This window comes from Heterocephalus glaber, unplaced genomic scaffold (genome assembly GCF_053883595.1).
Source record: "Heterocephalus glaber isolate CG9 unplaced genomic scaffold, H.glaber_assembly_v1.0 deba00001553, whole genome shotgun sequence".
Lineage (NCBI taxonomy): Eukaryota > Metazoa > Chordata > Mammalia > Rodentia > Bathyergidae > Heterocephalus > Heterocephalus glaber.
Window position 1 is genome coordinate 7,536,954 of NW_028258344.1, and position 16,322 is coordinate 7,553,275.

Below are 16,322 nucleotides of genomic sequence, written 5' to 3' on the forward strand. Positions count from 1 at the left end.
AATTTATTTTATTAGCTTTCAGTATTAAATACTGCTGTTCAAGTTCCAGTAGATACTTAAATGAAGGGTGGACTTTAGTAATAAAGAACTTGAATTTCTCTTTGGGATATTAAATGTAATTTTCCGATGCTGTCACAGAGGATGGGAAAACAAATTTGACTATTTGGAAAGAAAGTACATTTCCATGCATTATAGACTGTGTATTACTCTTGGGAAAATAAGATGAGAGTAACAAAAAGAAAAGAATGTTGTGTTCCTGTTAAACACTGATGGCTTTCAAAGTGTAGTCCCTGGACCAGTCCAGGGTCACTTGTAAACTTGTTAGAAATGTAGATTCAGCAATTTTACTTTGAACTTTTGAGACCCAACCATTTGGACAAGCCATCCAAGTGATTCTCATGTTTTTTCAAGTTTGGAAACCATGGAGTTACACATAACATAAGATGGTACAAGATATGTAATATATTCAATTAATAGTCATGCACCGTACTTGTCTGTATCAAAGACAAAAATATTTGATTAATTATAAACAAAATATCACTCAGTTTAACTCATGTGGTTTCTGCTTTCTTAGCTAAAAGGACTCTTCATATTTCATTCAGTTTCACATAAGACCAGGAGTGAATTGAATCTTAACACTCATACTTCTTGATGTGAAAAGTTACAATATACTGAATGGGGCAATAAGAAATATAAGAAAATTTTTCAATCAAAGTTATTTCTAAATTCATACTGAAATGTTAATGTACCTTTAAAGGAACTTTGTCTTTTGGCCTACCTATGCCTCAGCCAAATAGCTTTCACATTGCTAAACCTCACCATCAAAAATTCATTGGAAGGACTCAAGACATTATTACAATATTCTAACCTTAAATAAATCCTGTAGGACAGAAGGGTTGTAGGAAGGACCTAAACTCCTGAAATAGATCTTTCTGCTGAGTTTTATTTTTAACTTTTGTGGTAATCATCCCACTGTGACATAGATAATAGTAAAATGTCTTTAACTGTTACTTGAAGAACTTTGTGTGAAAATGGTTTACATTATATGAGCATATAGATTAAATCTTTAAGTTGTCAACATTTTATGTTGTAATTCTTTTTATCTTTTCCTTTCAGGAGAGAAATAGAAACAAACAATAACCATATGGAGATGTCCTATTAAAATTACAACACTAATGATGTAGACTCTGGAAATGCCTAATAAGTCAAAGAAGACGTTATTAAAGCTTTTTTTCTGCTTAAGGTGACATCTTTGAACACTTTAACACAAAATTGACTCTTCTTGTAATGGTTTTCATCAGCGCATCTGCCCTTACACTCTCACCAAACACACTTGAGAACTGTAACTTCGTCAAGCACTTTCTGTCCTGAAGCTTTTACCAGTATCTCCTGTCTTTTGTAATTATGCATCCTAGCTAAGGCACAGAAGACTGAATGAATGCAAGGATTCATTAACTCTTTGAATTTGTTAAATACTAACAGTTAACCATTAGCAGTGGTTCAATGATGTAAGAGTCACACTGCTTCAACTTTTTCTTTGTTGTAGTTTTTAAATTGTCAATTTTTAGCTATTTGACAGATTAAAAGCAAAATAATGATGCCATATTTAGTCCTGGAGTTCAAGTCTAAATGTTTATGTGAAAAATTATTGTAGTAAACTTAATATGGCAAAGCAACCTTAAGCTCTATTTTAGCCAAATGAAACATAATCTGAAATTATATTAGAACATTTCCCTTGTCTTCAAACTGTTTGGTGTAACAGAATGTTGATATGCAGCTTGGTGGATCTCACCAATTAATGCACATTCTTCTCCTCTCCCTCCCTCAATTATCTGTATACTGAGAAATGTGCATTTGTCTGAGGAATTATTTTGTTTGCTACCACTTAATCTCAAAATTTTGAGTAAATGTACCTCAGTCTAATCAGACTTTTTATGACCTTTATAACTACATTTAAAACCCTTAATTCCTATTTCTGGGTGTTTGCGAGCCTGATTGCTATCATGAAGTAAAAATTTATTACTCTAGGTATTCACTAGCTAAATAAACATAGTTCTTGTTTAGCAAGCATATACTGTTCCTCACCTCTTTTCTCCAGCTTTTGCAGTGTCCTGGCATCCTTAAAATACTTGGAAAGTATGGCCTTGATCCATGAATTAAATCAGTATCTAAGTGAATGTGTTGATGTTTTATTGATCAGATCTATATAAGTGGGAATACAGCATATATCTGGGTATTCTTATAGTTATCTTTTTAACATCTTATTTTTTTCATTAATTACATATCAATGTTAATTTTGTATCTTGAATCAAATTGTTTTGTATAATTAAATGTGTCAAGTATCTGTGCTAATTGATTTGATGGCATAAGGTTATGAAAATAATGTCCTGCCCCTTATATTACTGTTCCAAAAGGAGAAAGCTATGTAGAGTGATATGTTAAGGGTGAAAATAGCAATACAGTAGATTTGAATACCTTGATGTTTTTGCATTACTCGATTTATGTTTACATCATGTTTAGAAATGTTTTCATTTATTACGGTCTTTGGTCACTTCAACTCAAAAACCTAGTGACATAATTTTCTTGAGGCTTTCATTTATGTAATTTTTTTGTACAGTGTTTTCTTAAAGTGTACAAATATTGTGGGTTTTGTTTTTTTTCACTTGGATACGGTATTTGTAGGCAACTGTAGCTATTTCACAGTTCTTCAGTAGTTCCAGCATAGTTACATCAATGTTTATGGAAGGGAACATCAAAATACTAATACTATATTATAAAATAAAGACTCTCTTGAAGGAAAATTGCACCTATTTTACCTTTTTGAGACAAAGCCATGAAATCTTGTAACATGTCTCTTAACTATTTAAAATGAAAATTGGCGTTTGGATAATCATCAGAGCAATGTTCTTTATTCCTAAGATTGTATAGATGGGACATGTCAAAGATGACTTGCTATTCTGGAGTTCTTACTAGAGAAAACTGTAAAAGGGTGACCTTGTAGGAAGGATCTGAGTCCTCCCCTTGAGGTTCTCTTTTTCTTGGTGCTTTATTAGCAACTCTGGATATTTTTATAAAACTAATTACATTATAAACGGATTCAAACTTGTTTAACTTAGGTTTCTATGTAGGAAATGTCATGGAAACACCCAGCAAGCAAGCTGATTGCCATAGACTTACATATTTCAAGTATAGTTGAGAGTATGTTAATGGTAAGGAGTACATCCCAGTGCCTTTAACCTGGATTTCTAATCTTAAGTGAAATGGGTGCAACATTCCTTTGGAGGAAAAAAATCTTTTCAGTTAGTAATTTTGTGTTTTTCTCATTTACATTTTCTCTGAAGCAACAGCCTTCTCTTCCTTCTGGTTAGTCTGTATATTTCAAGATACTTTTCCTCTAAATAAAATTAAAGGTGTCAAGAGCACAGCCAACTAACTGAATGTTTCTCAACTGTAGGAACCAAAAGGGAGAGAACTTAGGCTCCACAAGAGGAGATACATAGTCGAATGTTTGAATAATTATAAATTAAGACATTTTTGGCCCAGTAAATTTCTTGCTTAATGTTTTCCAAGTTTTGGTTTGAATGCTGTTAAAGTTATGTGGGTATTCTATTTTGAAAGATATTATAGTTTGTATATTTAACAGTAAGGAGGAATATGTAACCAAAATTAGTATTCTTTCTCTATACAAATTGGTACTTGAAAATTTCTTTCAAAAGAAACCCAGCCTTTTCTTAATTTTAGTACTTAATTCCTCATTTTAACTTAAGTCATCTTTCTAATTCAAAAGCTGTGTTCTTTTTTTGAGTACCATGCATGGGGGTTAGTTAAGCTGATGTTAAAACAGTTTGCAATAAACAACAACAAAAAAAGAATCAGCTTAAATCATTTAATCATTTCAAGTGCATTCTGCATCCTTTAAAAATAAGTTTGAGAGATTTAAGAGAATTGTGTTTTCATTAAGTTTTGCATATCTTTTGTTATGCCATGTAAATTCCCATTTTTCTTAATGACTAAAGGAAGGTTATGATGAAATGGTTAGTTTATTTACATTCACTTGTAGCAGTTACATGAGAATTTGAATTTTGTCCTGTTTGGGTTTGTTCATTCCTGTGAATGATGGTACAGTTAGGTGAGATTTTCTGTCATGGTACCCACACTCACCATTTGGTCCTCTTTAATCTTTGAGGGTTTCAATAAAAATTGTTCACTCATATCTGTGTTCTTTCCATTTTATCTATCTTTACAAATATATATTGCCGTCAAAAATGTAACATTTTTGCCTCCTCTCTTACGGATTTTGTGATTGACGTATCTTTTAAGTACAAATAGATGATATCATTCATTTGGCCATTTAAATTAGGTAGAGGGATTAAGAGAGGGAATAAGTGTTTATCCTAATCTTTACCCACTCTAGTCAGCCTACTGAGTTACATGTTCTTAATGCTAAACTTAGGTCAAATGAAAAAGAGAAGGCCTATTTATTTTTATGTAGTAGGAGGAAGTAGTGGTACCACTGTCTAATAACCATAATCCTCCAAACTTGGTCCCAAGGCATTTGTATATTACTTCTTAGGATCAGTAGCACTTAGGTAGATAGGATCCTAGTGATTCTGGATGATATATTGATCATTGTTTAACTCTGAAGCATTTGTTCAGATGGAGGAAGCAGTGGTTTTGTGCTGTCAAAACCAACTTAATCCATACCATACTGCTAACTATGACTAGAGCATTGTCTTTAACACTCCAACTGCCTATACTGAAGTGTCATAATCTGCCTTTCTGGTCATCTCATAAAGGAAGCCTTATATTTCATCAACTTAGAATCGAAGCCAGTCATTTGTAGTTGGGACCTAATTCTTACCAAGTTGGCTTCTTGCTTCATCATATTAGTTTTGGTAATACTGGTCTAGGAACTATTTTTTCAGTCATAAGTTTACTAACCAATTCAAAGTTATCTTTTCTTTCTAATCATAGTACTTGGCATTATGTGATATATATATATATATATATATATATATATTTATTTATTTATTTTATTTTTTTCCCCCCTTGGTCCAGTAGTGATGCACAAAACTTGTATTTCACTGTACAAAGTAATGGCAACTTAAATGCAGTTTGTTTTTAAGTAGTGCACCAAATTCCAAATTTACTCTGTAATTGTAGCTGTCTTTATAACATTGAGACTACATGTAAGTGGAGAATTATTTTCATAAAACTTGGTATGTGAGGAAGATAAGAATACACTTAACAGCACTGGTGGGGTCTGCAGCCCTGTCACTCCCCTTGCTTCCTTAACACACATTTGTAGATTTAGATAATTAAGATGTCATTTTAAAACGAGACACATCTGCAACCAGAATGGAATTACTATCTCAGGGAAGATGCTAGAAATAGAAGACTTTTAACAGTTAGATATAACTGGTAATTGATACTGAGCAAATCATTTCCTTTGTTTTGTGTGTCCTTAAGAGAATCAGACAGTTCAAGTAGAATGTATCTAAGGTTCATTGCAGTTCTGAGATTTTTGTAATTTATGATTTAGCTTTGTGGACTGTGCCTTCCTCTAGCAATGGCAAATATTCCTTTGAAAGTAAATTTGGAAACCAGTATGATTTTTGACGTCATCCTTTCTTTTATTCAGTGTATGTTAGTCAGGAAAAGAACATGTGTCCCAAAGAAATCCAAATCTTCCACCATATTTTCATATTCTCCTTTATTTCATATTATCCTTGGGTTTTTTAAGATTTTTTGTTTGTTTTGGTGCCAGGGATCAAACTTGGGACCTTGCACTTGGGAGGCAGGTCTCGGAACCACTGAGCTAAATCCCCATCCCAGGTTTGTTTGGTTCTTGAGACAGGGTCTCCCTGTGTGGCACAGGCTGGCCTTGAACTCGTGGAGATCCTCCTGCCTCTTCCGAGTGTTGGAATTACAGGCATTCCACCACTTCTGGTGGCATATCCTTGTTTGTTTGTTTTTAATCAACGTTATTTTCAGGAGTTTTACAGAAAAATTTGAAAAGATTATGGAGTTCAGCATGTACCTATTATCTCCTAACATTTTATAAATTAACCAACATTGATATCAGTAACTAAAATGCATATTTTTCCAGAGTTGTTAATGTCCCTTTTCTGACCCAGGATCTCATCAAGGAGTACCAAATTACTTTTAGTTGTCATAAAGGAGCATTTCCATCACGTATCAAGGATGCCTACTACCAACATTTGACTTGATAGTAACGTTGGTCACCTGGTGAAGTAATGTTTGTCAAGTTTCTCCACTGTGAAGTTAACACTTTTTCTCTTTCCAAAGAACAGAACACTGTACACTTTGGAAAGAGACCACAGCCCACACTTGATTGGGGAATAATGTTCTCTCTCATCCAAGTACTTTTAAAGGAAAATACAGGAAATATCTTTTATTATTTATTTGTATCTCAGCAAAAAAGCTGTGTGCCACTACAGTACATTTTCCTTTTTGCTTATTATTTTTAGGACCATACCTCCCCTGTTGTTCCTGACTTCTTCAACAGGACAGTTGGATCCTGGAGAAATTTTAATGGAAACTCATATCTACTTGTTGAATTCTCATTATATATAAAAGGAGTGATGATTCTGATAAAGTGATTGAGGGTGTAACAGCTAGGATTTAGGTAATGGGAAAAATCTGGATGTTAACATTTATTGGTAGGAAGTGATACTCCTTCTGCTTTGACGGAGAAAAACCCTGAGGTAGGAGGTACACAGTACAGTACACAGTATTAGGGTTAGATAGGCATGGCATGTTCCTTTAAAAAGAAAAATAGTTTTTGTTTTGTTTTTGAGACAGATTTCTCACTATGTAATTGAGGCTGGCTTTGAAGTCACTAGGTAGTACAGGCTGGCCTTGAACTTGCAGCAATTCTCCTGTCTCAGCTTCCTGAGCGCTAGGGTTACAGCCATGCACCACCACACCCAGCAAAGGAGAAAAATATTTTAAATAGCATCTGCTTTTTATTGTTTCTTTCCTGTATGCTCATTTTCTTAATTGACACATAGCAGTTGTATATATTTATGGATGTGTTGTGTTATTTGAATATGTGTATTATGAATAATATGAATTATGAATTCATAATATGAATAATATGAGAAATATGTATTGTGACCAGATGAGAATAATTGGCATGTCACTTCAGACTGTTTTGTGTTGAGAGCATTCAAAATGTAGCTTTTTTGAAATACTTAGTTGTGTCCAACCATAGTTATCTTACTGTACCATAGGACATCAGCACAGAAACTGTTTCTCCTACTCAGCTATCCCCATACGCATTAACCATCTTTACTCCCATCCCCCTCCGCAGGCTCTGTTAACCACCGTTCTATTGCTTCTTGGAGATCAACCTTTTAGTTTCCACATACAAGTAAGAACATACATAATTTATACTTCTGTGCCTGACTTTAACATAATGATGAAATTCTTTTGAAACACTTCGGAAGCTACTGTGTAATATAATGGTCTTTGGGGTCTCTAGACTGTTCTGAAATCCTGAGCCCATACCTAACTAGCTCTTAGCCTGGATTTCCTGGAGGACTAAGAAAGTAAAGGCTAAGTCAGGCACAGTGGTCCATACTTACAATCGCAGCACTGGGGGAGACTGGGACAAGTTGATTTTTAAGTTCTAGTCCTGCCTGCATGACTTAGGGCTGGGAATGGAGCTCAGTGTGAAGGCTCTGGGTTTAAACCCCAGTACTGCAAAACAGATAACCTATTTCAGAATGATCAAGTGTTTAGCACTATTCACAGGCCTTGGAATGTAGTTTTTAACTGTCCTGTCATCCTGTTCTGTTGTGGAGTAGTTAGGATCTGTTGACCACCACTGCAAATTTTTTATTTTTGGTGTTGGAGGATCAAACCCAAAGCCTCTTGCATGTTGGGCAAGTACTGTACCATGGAGCTACACTCCAGCCGGTCACTAAAGATTTTTTAGGGTAATTTTACTGCTTAGATGTAGCTTAGTTGTAGTCAAAATGGCTACTTTCAAATCTATTGTTTTATCGGGATCCTCAGAACAGTCACTGCCTGAATAAAGCTTTTTTACATGATCATTTACCTTTGTTTTCCAGCATTTTCATTGCCTATCAGCTGTTTTCTAAGTATAGTTTATCTTGCTAGAGCAGACAGCAGAACCAAAGATGAATTAGTCTACAAAGTTAGCATATGTGAGAATAATGGTTAAAAAGCCTATAAACAATACAAGGAAATAAAGCCAAAAATGAAAGATAAATATTTTGCTTGGCCTGTTACAAATGCCAGTTGATGTTGTCATTTAAAAATACAAGAAAATTTAAAATTCTTTATTATAACTAGTAACATTTTAAAGTGTAAACACTAATAACGTACCTCCATATTTTATCAGTGAAATTGTACAACTTTATTTTTTTGTTTTGTTTTTGAAACAAGGTCTCACTTTGTAGTTCAGGCTGGCCACAAACTAGCCTCAAACTCATGGCAATCCTCCTGCCTCTGCTTCCTGAGTGCTGGGATTACAGGTGTGCACCACAATGCCTGGCCCTTTGCAACTCTAAAAAGAAGAGATATTTGGAATACACAATATAAATTGATAGTTCTAGATATTCTAGTAGTGTTCCTAAAATGATTTTATCTTAAAATGAAATAATGAAATAACTTTTTTTTTTTGGTACCGGGGATCAAACTCCGGTTCTTGCGCTTACGCAGCAGGCGGCAAAACCACTGAGCTAAATCCCCGGCCCTTGAAATAACTTTTATTTAGCACACTGCAATTTAAAACATTAGAAACATTTAGAATTAAAATGTTCCTTTGTAAAAGTTTGTTTCTAAAATTACCTTCGCTATAATGCCCTTGTATGCTAACATTAAAGCTACTATTCCTAACAAATATATAGGCTTTGTACTTGCTGGATTAACTGATTTGGTGTCCTCTGGAAAGCTCCCAGTGCTGAAATCATAATTAGTACAGTTGGAACTCCAAATACATGGGATACACATCTGTGAGTTGTACAGAATGGACAGAGGTATTCATGAAGAAAAATTCATCTGTAAAGAACATGTAGACTTTAAATTGTCAGTTTCCGAACAATACAGCCTTACAAATACATAGCATCTGCATTGTATTAGATATTGTAAGTAATATAGTGTATTTTGTACTATCATCTGATTTAAGTTACATAAGAGGAAATGCATAAATATATGCAGATGCTGTGCCACTAAATAAAAGACCTGAGCACCTGCAGATTTTGGTGTCTGAGGGACCTGACACCGATCCCTTGTGGATACTTTGAGCTGTTTTCCAGTTAGCCCATGTTTATGTGCACATCACAAGTCATTTGTGCTTTCTAAACTTTCTCCCACTTATATTTGTTACTATGATGATTTTACATATGAAAATCTGTCAAATGTGACAGATATTTCTAAGAAAACCTTAATTGACAGCTTTGGAAATACTTGATAAAGGTGAGCTATCTACTTGGATTTGAAAACTGAAAGCATGTGAGACAATCATAAAAATGTACAAGTTTGCAAGTAATTTTTTTGTTCTGACCCCACTGGAAAATCTTAGATGATGTATTACACATGTGGATCATAGAGAAAAGACATTAGGAAACTCAACAGATTCCTTAATTAAGTCTTGGACCCATATCAAACAATAGAATTAAAGTATATGTCTATTTTTAACATTTTTTAAAGGCTTGTTTATGTCACATTTTATAATCCACTCCTTAATGAACATGTTTCCTTTTTGAGCATTCATTTTTAAAGTTTTAACCTAAATTACACTTTTTAAAATCCAGAAACTTTTACATAAAACAGGTTAACATTTTCCACATGTGGCTGTATGTGTACATGTATAATGAAAAATTGTTATGACATTTTGCAGATAAGTGTAATAAAGAGAAAATATTCATACAAGTTAGAAATATAATGTGCTGGCACTTTCAGATTTATTTCAAACATCTAGCTTGTAGGGTACATTTCCTGTATGAAGTGGAGAGAGGCAACATACCCAGCAACAGTTCCTGCTATCTAAGTTTAAAGCCACTGAAACCATGTCAAGTCCTGGGGATTACCACGAGGAAACCAGTCTGTTTTTGGAAGGTGACATGTTCCTTTCTAAGAGCTTGAGTAAATTATTTTTTCCCCAGTACTCCCTTTTTTTTTCGGTACCAGGGATCAAACTCTGGACCTTGTGTTTGTGAGGCAGGCGGTGTCACCACTGATCTAAATCCCCAGCTCCAGTACTCCCTTTTTTTATTTTTCATTATGTTTATTGGTACATTTTTGGTATAAAATACAGTTACATTCATTGTTGGGATCTTGTACCTTTTTTACATGATTTATCTTAGTTCTTATTTTCTCCCCATTTCCCTGCCATACCTTCACCCCCTCCACCCTTCCCTATTTAGAGATTTTGTTTCCATTTTTTCCTTTTCTCCTACTTTTTTCTTTTCCCTTCTTTCCTTTCTCCTACCCTACTCTCTTCCCTAACTCCTTTAGACCTTTTCTTCCTATTTCATATTATCAATTATATCATTTGAATCTTATTTACACTTTTAGTATTCCCTACCACAGAAACTATTCGGTATTTACACATGTGTGTCCTGTTTAGTTCACTTAAGAGTATGGCCTCAATGTGTGTCCATTTAGATATAAATGTCTCTAGTTTCTTGTTCTTTATGGCTGAGTAGTACTCCATTTTATACAAAAACCCACATCTTCTTTATCCAGTCTCCAGTTGATGAGCATTTTGGCTGTTTCCATGTTTTAGCTATTACAAACCATGCTGCTAAAAACATGGGTGTGGATATATCACTGTGGTATGATTCTTTTAATTCTTTTGGAAAGATAACCAGCAGAGGGATAGCTGGGTCAAATGGGACCTCTAATCCTAGTTTTTTGAGGTTTTTCCATATTGATTTCCACAGTGGTTGCACCAGTCTGCACTCTCACCAACAATGAAGAAGGGTTCCTTTCTCCCCACAGTCCCGCCAACGTTTGTTATTGGTTGATTTCTTTTTTCTTTTCTTTTTTTTTTTTTTGGTACCAGGGATCAAACTTGGGTCCTTCCACTTGCGCAGCAGGCAGTGAAACCACTGAGCTAAATCCCCAGCCCCTTGATTTCTTGATAACAGCCATTCTTTCTGGAGTGAGATGGAATCTCAGTGTTGTTTTCATCTGCATTTCTCGAATGACCAGTGATGTTGAACATTTTTTCATACATTTATTTGCTGCTTTTATTTGTTTGAGAAATGTCTAAATGATTATGCCAGTACAACATACAGGAATCTGTGGGACACAGTGAAAGCAGTTCTACGAGGGAAATTCATAGCAGTGAATGCTGATGTTAGGAAAACAAAACGAGCTCAAATAATCTAATGCTAAACCTTAAGCTCCTAGAAAAAGAAGAGCAAGACAAAGCTAAAGCTCTTGCAAGGGAGGAAATTACAAAGATCAGACCAGAAATCCATGCAATGGAGACTTAAGAGAACGATACAAAAAAATCAATGAATTGAAGAGTTGGTTTTTTGAAAGAATAAATAAAATTGATAAACCCTTAGCCAACCTTATCAAAAAAAGGAAAGAAAAGGCTCAAGTTCATGCAATTAGTACTCCCTTTTAATAAGGAAAATAACTTCCCTGGAGAGAGGAAATTAGTCATTAAATATCTATCTTAGAATTATGTATCCTAGGTTTTCCCAACGACATTTGTCTTATTTTAATGTCCTTTTGCTTACAAGCTCTGTTTTTAAGGTTGTACGCTAAAAACAAACAAATGGAATGCATGTCAATGTAGTTTATCTGTAAAAATAAGCTGCTTATTTGGGCCAGTGATGATTTTTACAGGCAACTTGATAAAAGATTCCATTTAAGGTATTTTGGACAGCTTTCCAATGAAGATTCAAACTTGAAAAAGGCACACATCAAGCCTTATTCATGTAGAGACACATAGTCACTCCTTACCTTTTAGTTCATGCTTATAGTTTGGTGGGGAAGTCAAGCCATTCACCGGTTGGAACTTAGGTGTTTTGGAGGAAAACCTCAACTGTCTCATCACTGCAGGTCACTATTTTACAACTTCAAAGTGACTTCGGCCCACCATAACACTGCTGCCTTCCCATAGTTTCTGAGAACTTTTGATACTCAAATCTACTTGTCCCAGCTATCTGGCTTTAGATTCTGGGTAACTTATTAATAGCACTATTATCAGTAATATTAAATTTGTAATATTTATGTAATATATGATGGTCTATATTAACAATCTTGAAGATTAACTGGCTCTGCATCAGGTCTCAAACTTTAGTCTCAGGACTCCTTTACACACAAACTGTTGAGGAATCCAAAGAGCCTTTTGGTCATGTGGATTATATCTATTGATATTTACCATGTTAGAAATTTCATTTAATGGAAAGCTTCTAAGGTTTTCAACTCTACTCCATTTAGTTTGTTGCAATACCACTTTTTGCTTAAGCCTTTGGAAACTGCACAAGTGAGAGAATGCAAGTAAAAAAGTCTTGGTATTGTCTGGAATGTAAATTTGATGTTGAGATTCCCTTTGAGAACATCTCTAATGTGATATTCCTTGGTGCTGAATGTTTGGTGTTCGTGCTTCTTTGTGTTAATGGAATTTTGTTTTGCGTTTTTGAAACAGCTTCTCTATATAGTCCAGACCACCTTCAAACTTGCTGTGTAGCCCAGGCTGGTCTTGAACTCATGATCCTCCTGAATGTCTGGATAACAGATGTGGTCCATTATCCCAGCTTGTGGGAATGGATATTTTTAACGTTCTGTTGAAACCCTCACTCTCCTCAGTGTCCTTCTTTTGATCTTGCATCTGAGTGAACATTCACGACAAGATATATATTGGGTTATGTCTTTAGTTGTCACTGATTTTCTATTTAGCTTCCTGTCATTTCTTCACCTTATCTAAACTTTTATCATTTATAAAAATGAATAGTTTTAACAATTTAATTAATTTTGATTTATATTTGTTTGCTTGTTTTCTCTTTTTTAGATAGATTCACTGTGTTGCTTGGCTTAGTTTGGCCCTCAGACTCCCAGGCTCAAGTGAGCATTCTGCCTCAGCCTCCTGCACAGCTGGCCCTATAGGCATAAGCTGCTCAGCTCCTGATTTATAAAGAGATTTTTGTGAGAATACTTTGAAAGGAAATATTTATTTTTAACTTTGTTCTTCCTTGGATAACACAGTAATCAAGATGGCTTCATAGTCATCAAATGAGTAATAATTCTTTTCTGAAGTGAGGCTTAGTGGTTTGTGAACATGGACAGATTTGCCACACAGACATGACAGGAACTGAATCTGCGAGAGAAAACAATTTCTGTAATCTAACTATCCTACAAGGTTTGAGAAAGACTGAGCAGTTTGCCTCTTCACCTACCTGTTCCAATGGACTTAGAAAATATATGAGCACTGTGGCTTGCAATTTATCCAACAGCAGGATTTGCTTCAGTCCTTTTTCCAGTTAGTGATAGGATCCGGGCTTTAGGGCTACATTTTGTAGTTCACAGTTCACACCAAACTGATCTAAATATGTGCCTCACATCTCCTAAGTTGTTGACTAACCAATCAATTAAGTGCTTCTATTTTTGTATTTGTAAAATGGGAGACATCTGTTCTCAGAATTGTTCAGTGAATTGAGTGAAATTGAACTTTGCCTGGCACCTCAAAACCTTGAGGTAGTCCTGGATATCCTGCTTTTTTTCTAATTTGTCTATGACTTTTTCCTGTGCATTTAACTATAGGTCTTCAAAACCATTGACTTCCCAACTTTTCTTGTATTAGTGCATGTGTGTAGCACATGATGCTTACATTCCCTGTGAGTAGTTGGTACGTATATATAATGCATCTTCATTCCTTTTTTCATCCCCTTCCCCTTTCCTATCTCCCAGGGAAAGGGGATCAAGAGACTTTTCAGCTTTCTTGTGACAGAAATTCTCTACACAATTAAAACTTTTTACATTTTATTTTTTTAAATAGCTTTCTTTCTAAGAGATTGATGTCTCATTATTGAAGTATAGCTAGCATTTCAAAAATCTAATTACTTTGTTTATACCTGTATTATATAGAAAAATTTTGATATGTTAGTCATGTGCTGCAGTAGTATGCTTCAAATTTTCAATTATGAAAAGGATTTAATCTATTGAACTTTTATATTACCCAGCTTAATGTAGTTCTTAATTGGCAATTTACAAGATTAATAACAGAAAAAAACCCAAATTACATAAAAGGACAGCAGAGGGAGCTATTGAGATTTGATTATATTTTCTATTTCATTGGTTTGGTTTTTGCCTTTGTTTTTCCTTGAACTGTAATGTTTTGACTTAGGCCTTCTCATCTTAATTATCAAAATGCAGAAAAAGTTTTATCGTATTAGAGTATATATATTGAAGTACTGCAAAAAATGAGGCTATTTCCCCCCTGTTGCCCTAGTTCAGTTCCATTGTCACCTCTGTCACCCTTATAAAGGTAATTGGTATAAGAAAAGTCATAATTTTAGCACTGAAATTTTAGAAATGAATTCCAGTAGTGTAAATTGATCATCAGAGTGAGCTGCTCTATAGAACCTTGTCCCGGATTGATTTTATTGGTTTCTCTGGGGAGCCCTGCTGCCCTCAGACATCTTAACAGGAGTTGCTTGCAGGGTGACTAGTATTGTGTTCTGCTCTGCCCTCAGTGCCATGTGATGGATTGTGAGACCTGAAAGGGTTAAAACTCATTGCATTTTATGCAAAGCACTCAAAAAGGCAGAGGTTGTACATGGACTAGATCTGGTGTGTGTGTGTGTGTGTGTGTGTGTGTGTGTGTGTGTGTGTGTGTGTGTGTTTGTATGGGTAGGTGCTGGCTAGGGGGATGGAAGTGGAAAAAGTTTGTTTCAGACCCTTCACTGTTTTTATGCCACACCTATATGACTCATATGACCTACATTCACTCTTGACATTTTTGTCTCCCCGTCACACCTGCTGTCCCCATGCCTTCTAGCTGGTCCTTCAGCTTGAATCCTCATCCCACATTTGCTCTCTACATTTCACTCATGATGATTTCTTAAATATGTCTCTGAGTCCTACGAATCGTTCCCTTTATATGTAAGTGTGCACAAAAGTGTGTGGATACCGAGGATACTCCTTGCTAGTTGTAATAGCAAATTAAATCATGGGAATGAATTTATTCATTTATGAAATAAATTATTGAACTTCCATACAGTGAAATACTGTATACCCATTAATGTTCGTGTAAGGGGATATTAAGGTGTTTTCTTACATTAAAAACTCATAAGGATCTATACCACAAGTTTGAAATCTTAACATAATTGAAGTACGAGATTTGCATTTAATACATAATTTAGGGGATTTTAAAGATGTTGTAGGGAAAATTTCTGGCAGTATATACAAGACATTTATAAACAATAGCTTCTGAAATACTTTGCTGTACTTTCTGGCTGTCAGGGCACAAGGAAGATACATTTTGTCTTTTGCTTTATGTCTTTTTTAAAATGTCTAAATGGAACTTGTAATTTATAAACACATATAAATATCAGGAGAAACCTGATCTTCCAAGATTTAATTCCAAGTCTTTCCTGAACCTGTTTTAGATGATACTTCTTTGTGGAACCTAGATTATAATCTCTATTTAAGGCAGTTTATTGTAGTTTCTATCAGGCTTTCAAGTACAGCTTTACCTTTATGTACTGTATCCAAGCATGATGTTAGAAAGATAGAAAGAGCACAGTTAACAGAAAATTCAGGGAGGAGATGTGGCATTTTCAAATCAACTATATAGTTAGTTCTCATTGTACTGTCTACGCATGGTGTGAATTTTATTTTACCAGTGGGAAGCTAAGAAGAGGGATCCAGTTGGTGCTGCTGCTGAGAGCATCACCCGCCTTCATGAGAAGTGATGATGGGTGGTCTTGTAATTTTTCCAGTGTCACTCTGTCCTATGACTTATCTCTTTTTTTTAAAGGCACTTCTCCCATGCTGCCTTTCATTATGCTTTTGTCTTAAAATAGTAAGCAGGATCCAGCCCAACAAATTTTTGAATGAATGAATGAAGAATCAGTTCATGACTTTTTGCCCAAGTCTGATAATACTTCTAAGCAGCTAATTGTATGTCATTTATTTAATGAGATGTAATCAAACCTTTTTCTGCTTCTTAAGATGCATTTAGATGGTAAGAATTGTGATTGACTGGGTGGCTCCACAGATGCACACACTTCTGACGAAGTTCACTTGTCTGGGAAATGCTTCTGCCACTTGGTCCCTCAATAATGTGAAAAATGATGCATGTCTGAAAT

At 35.0% G+C, this 16,322-nt stretch overlaps 1 protein-coding gene across 5 annotated transcripts in view; it reads left to right on the top strand.

Moving 5' to 3' along the window:
* The window catches only part of Ythdf3 (YTH N6-methyladenosine RNA binding protein F3), a 38,297-nt gene extending 34,086 nt beyond the window's left edge, over positions 1-4,211 (top strand). For all 5 annotated transcript variants that reach the window (XM_013071249.3, XM_004842127.4, XM_013071247.3 and 2 more), the window contains one exon: positions 1,117-4,211. In XM_013071249.3, the coding sequence (XP_012926703.1) occupies positions 1,117-1,140 (24 nt within the window). In that variant the 3' untranslated portion in view covers positions 1,141-4,211. The remainder of the gene's footprint in view (positions 1-1,116) is intronic.
* The last annotated feature ends 12,111 nt before the right edge of the window (positions 4,212-16,322 follow it).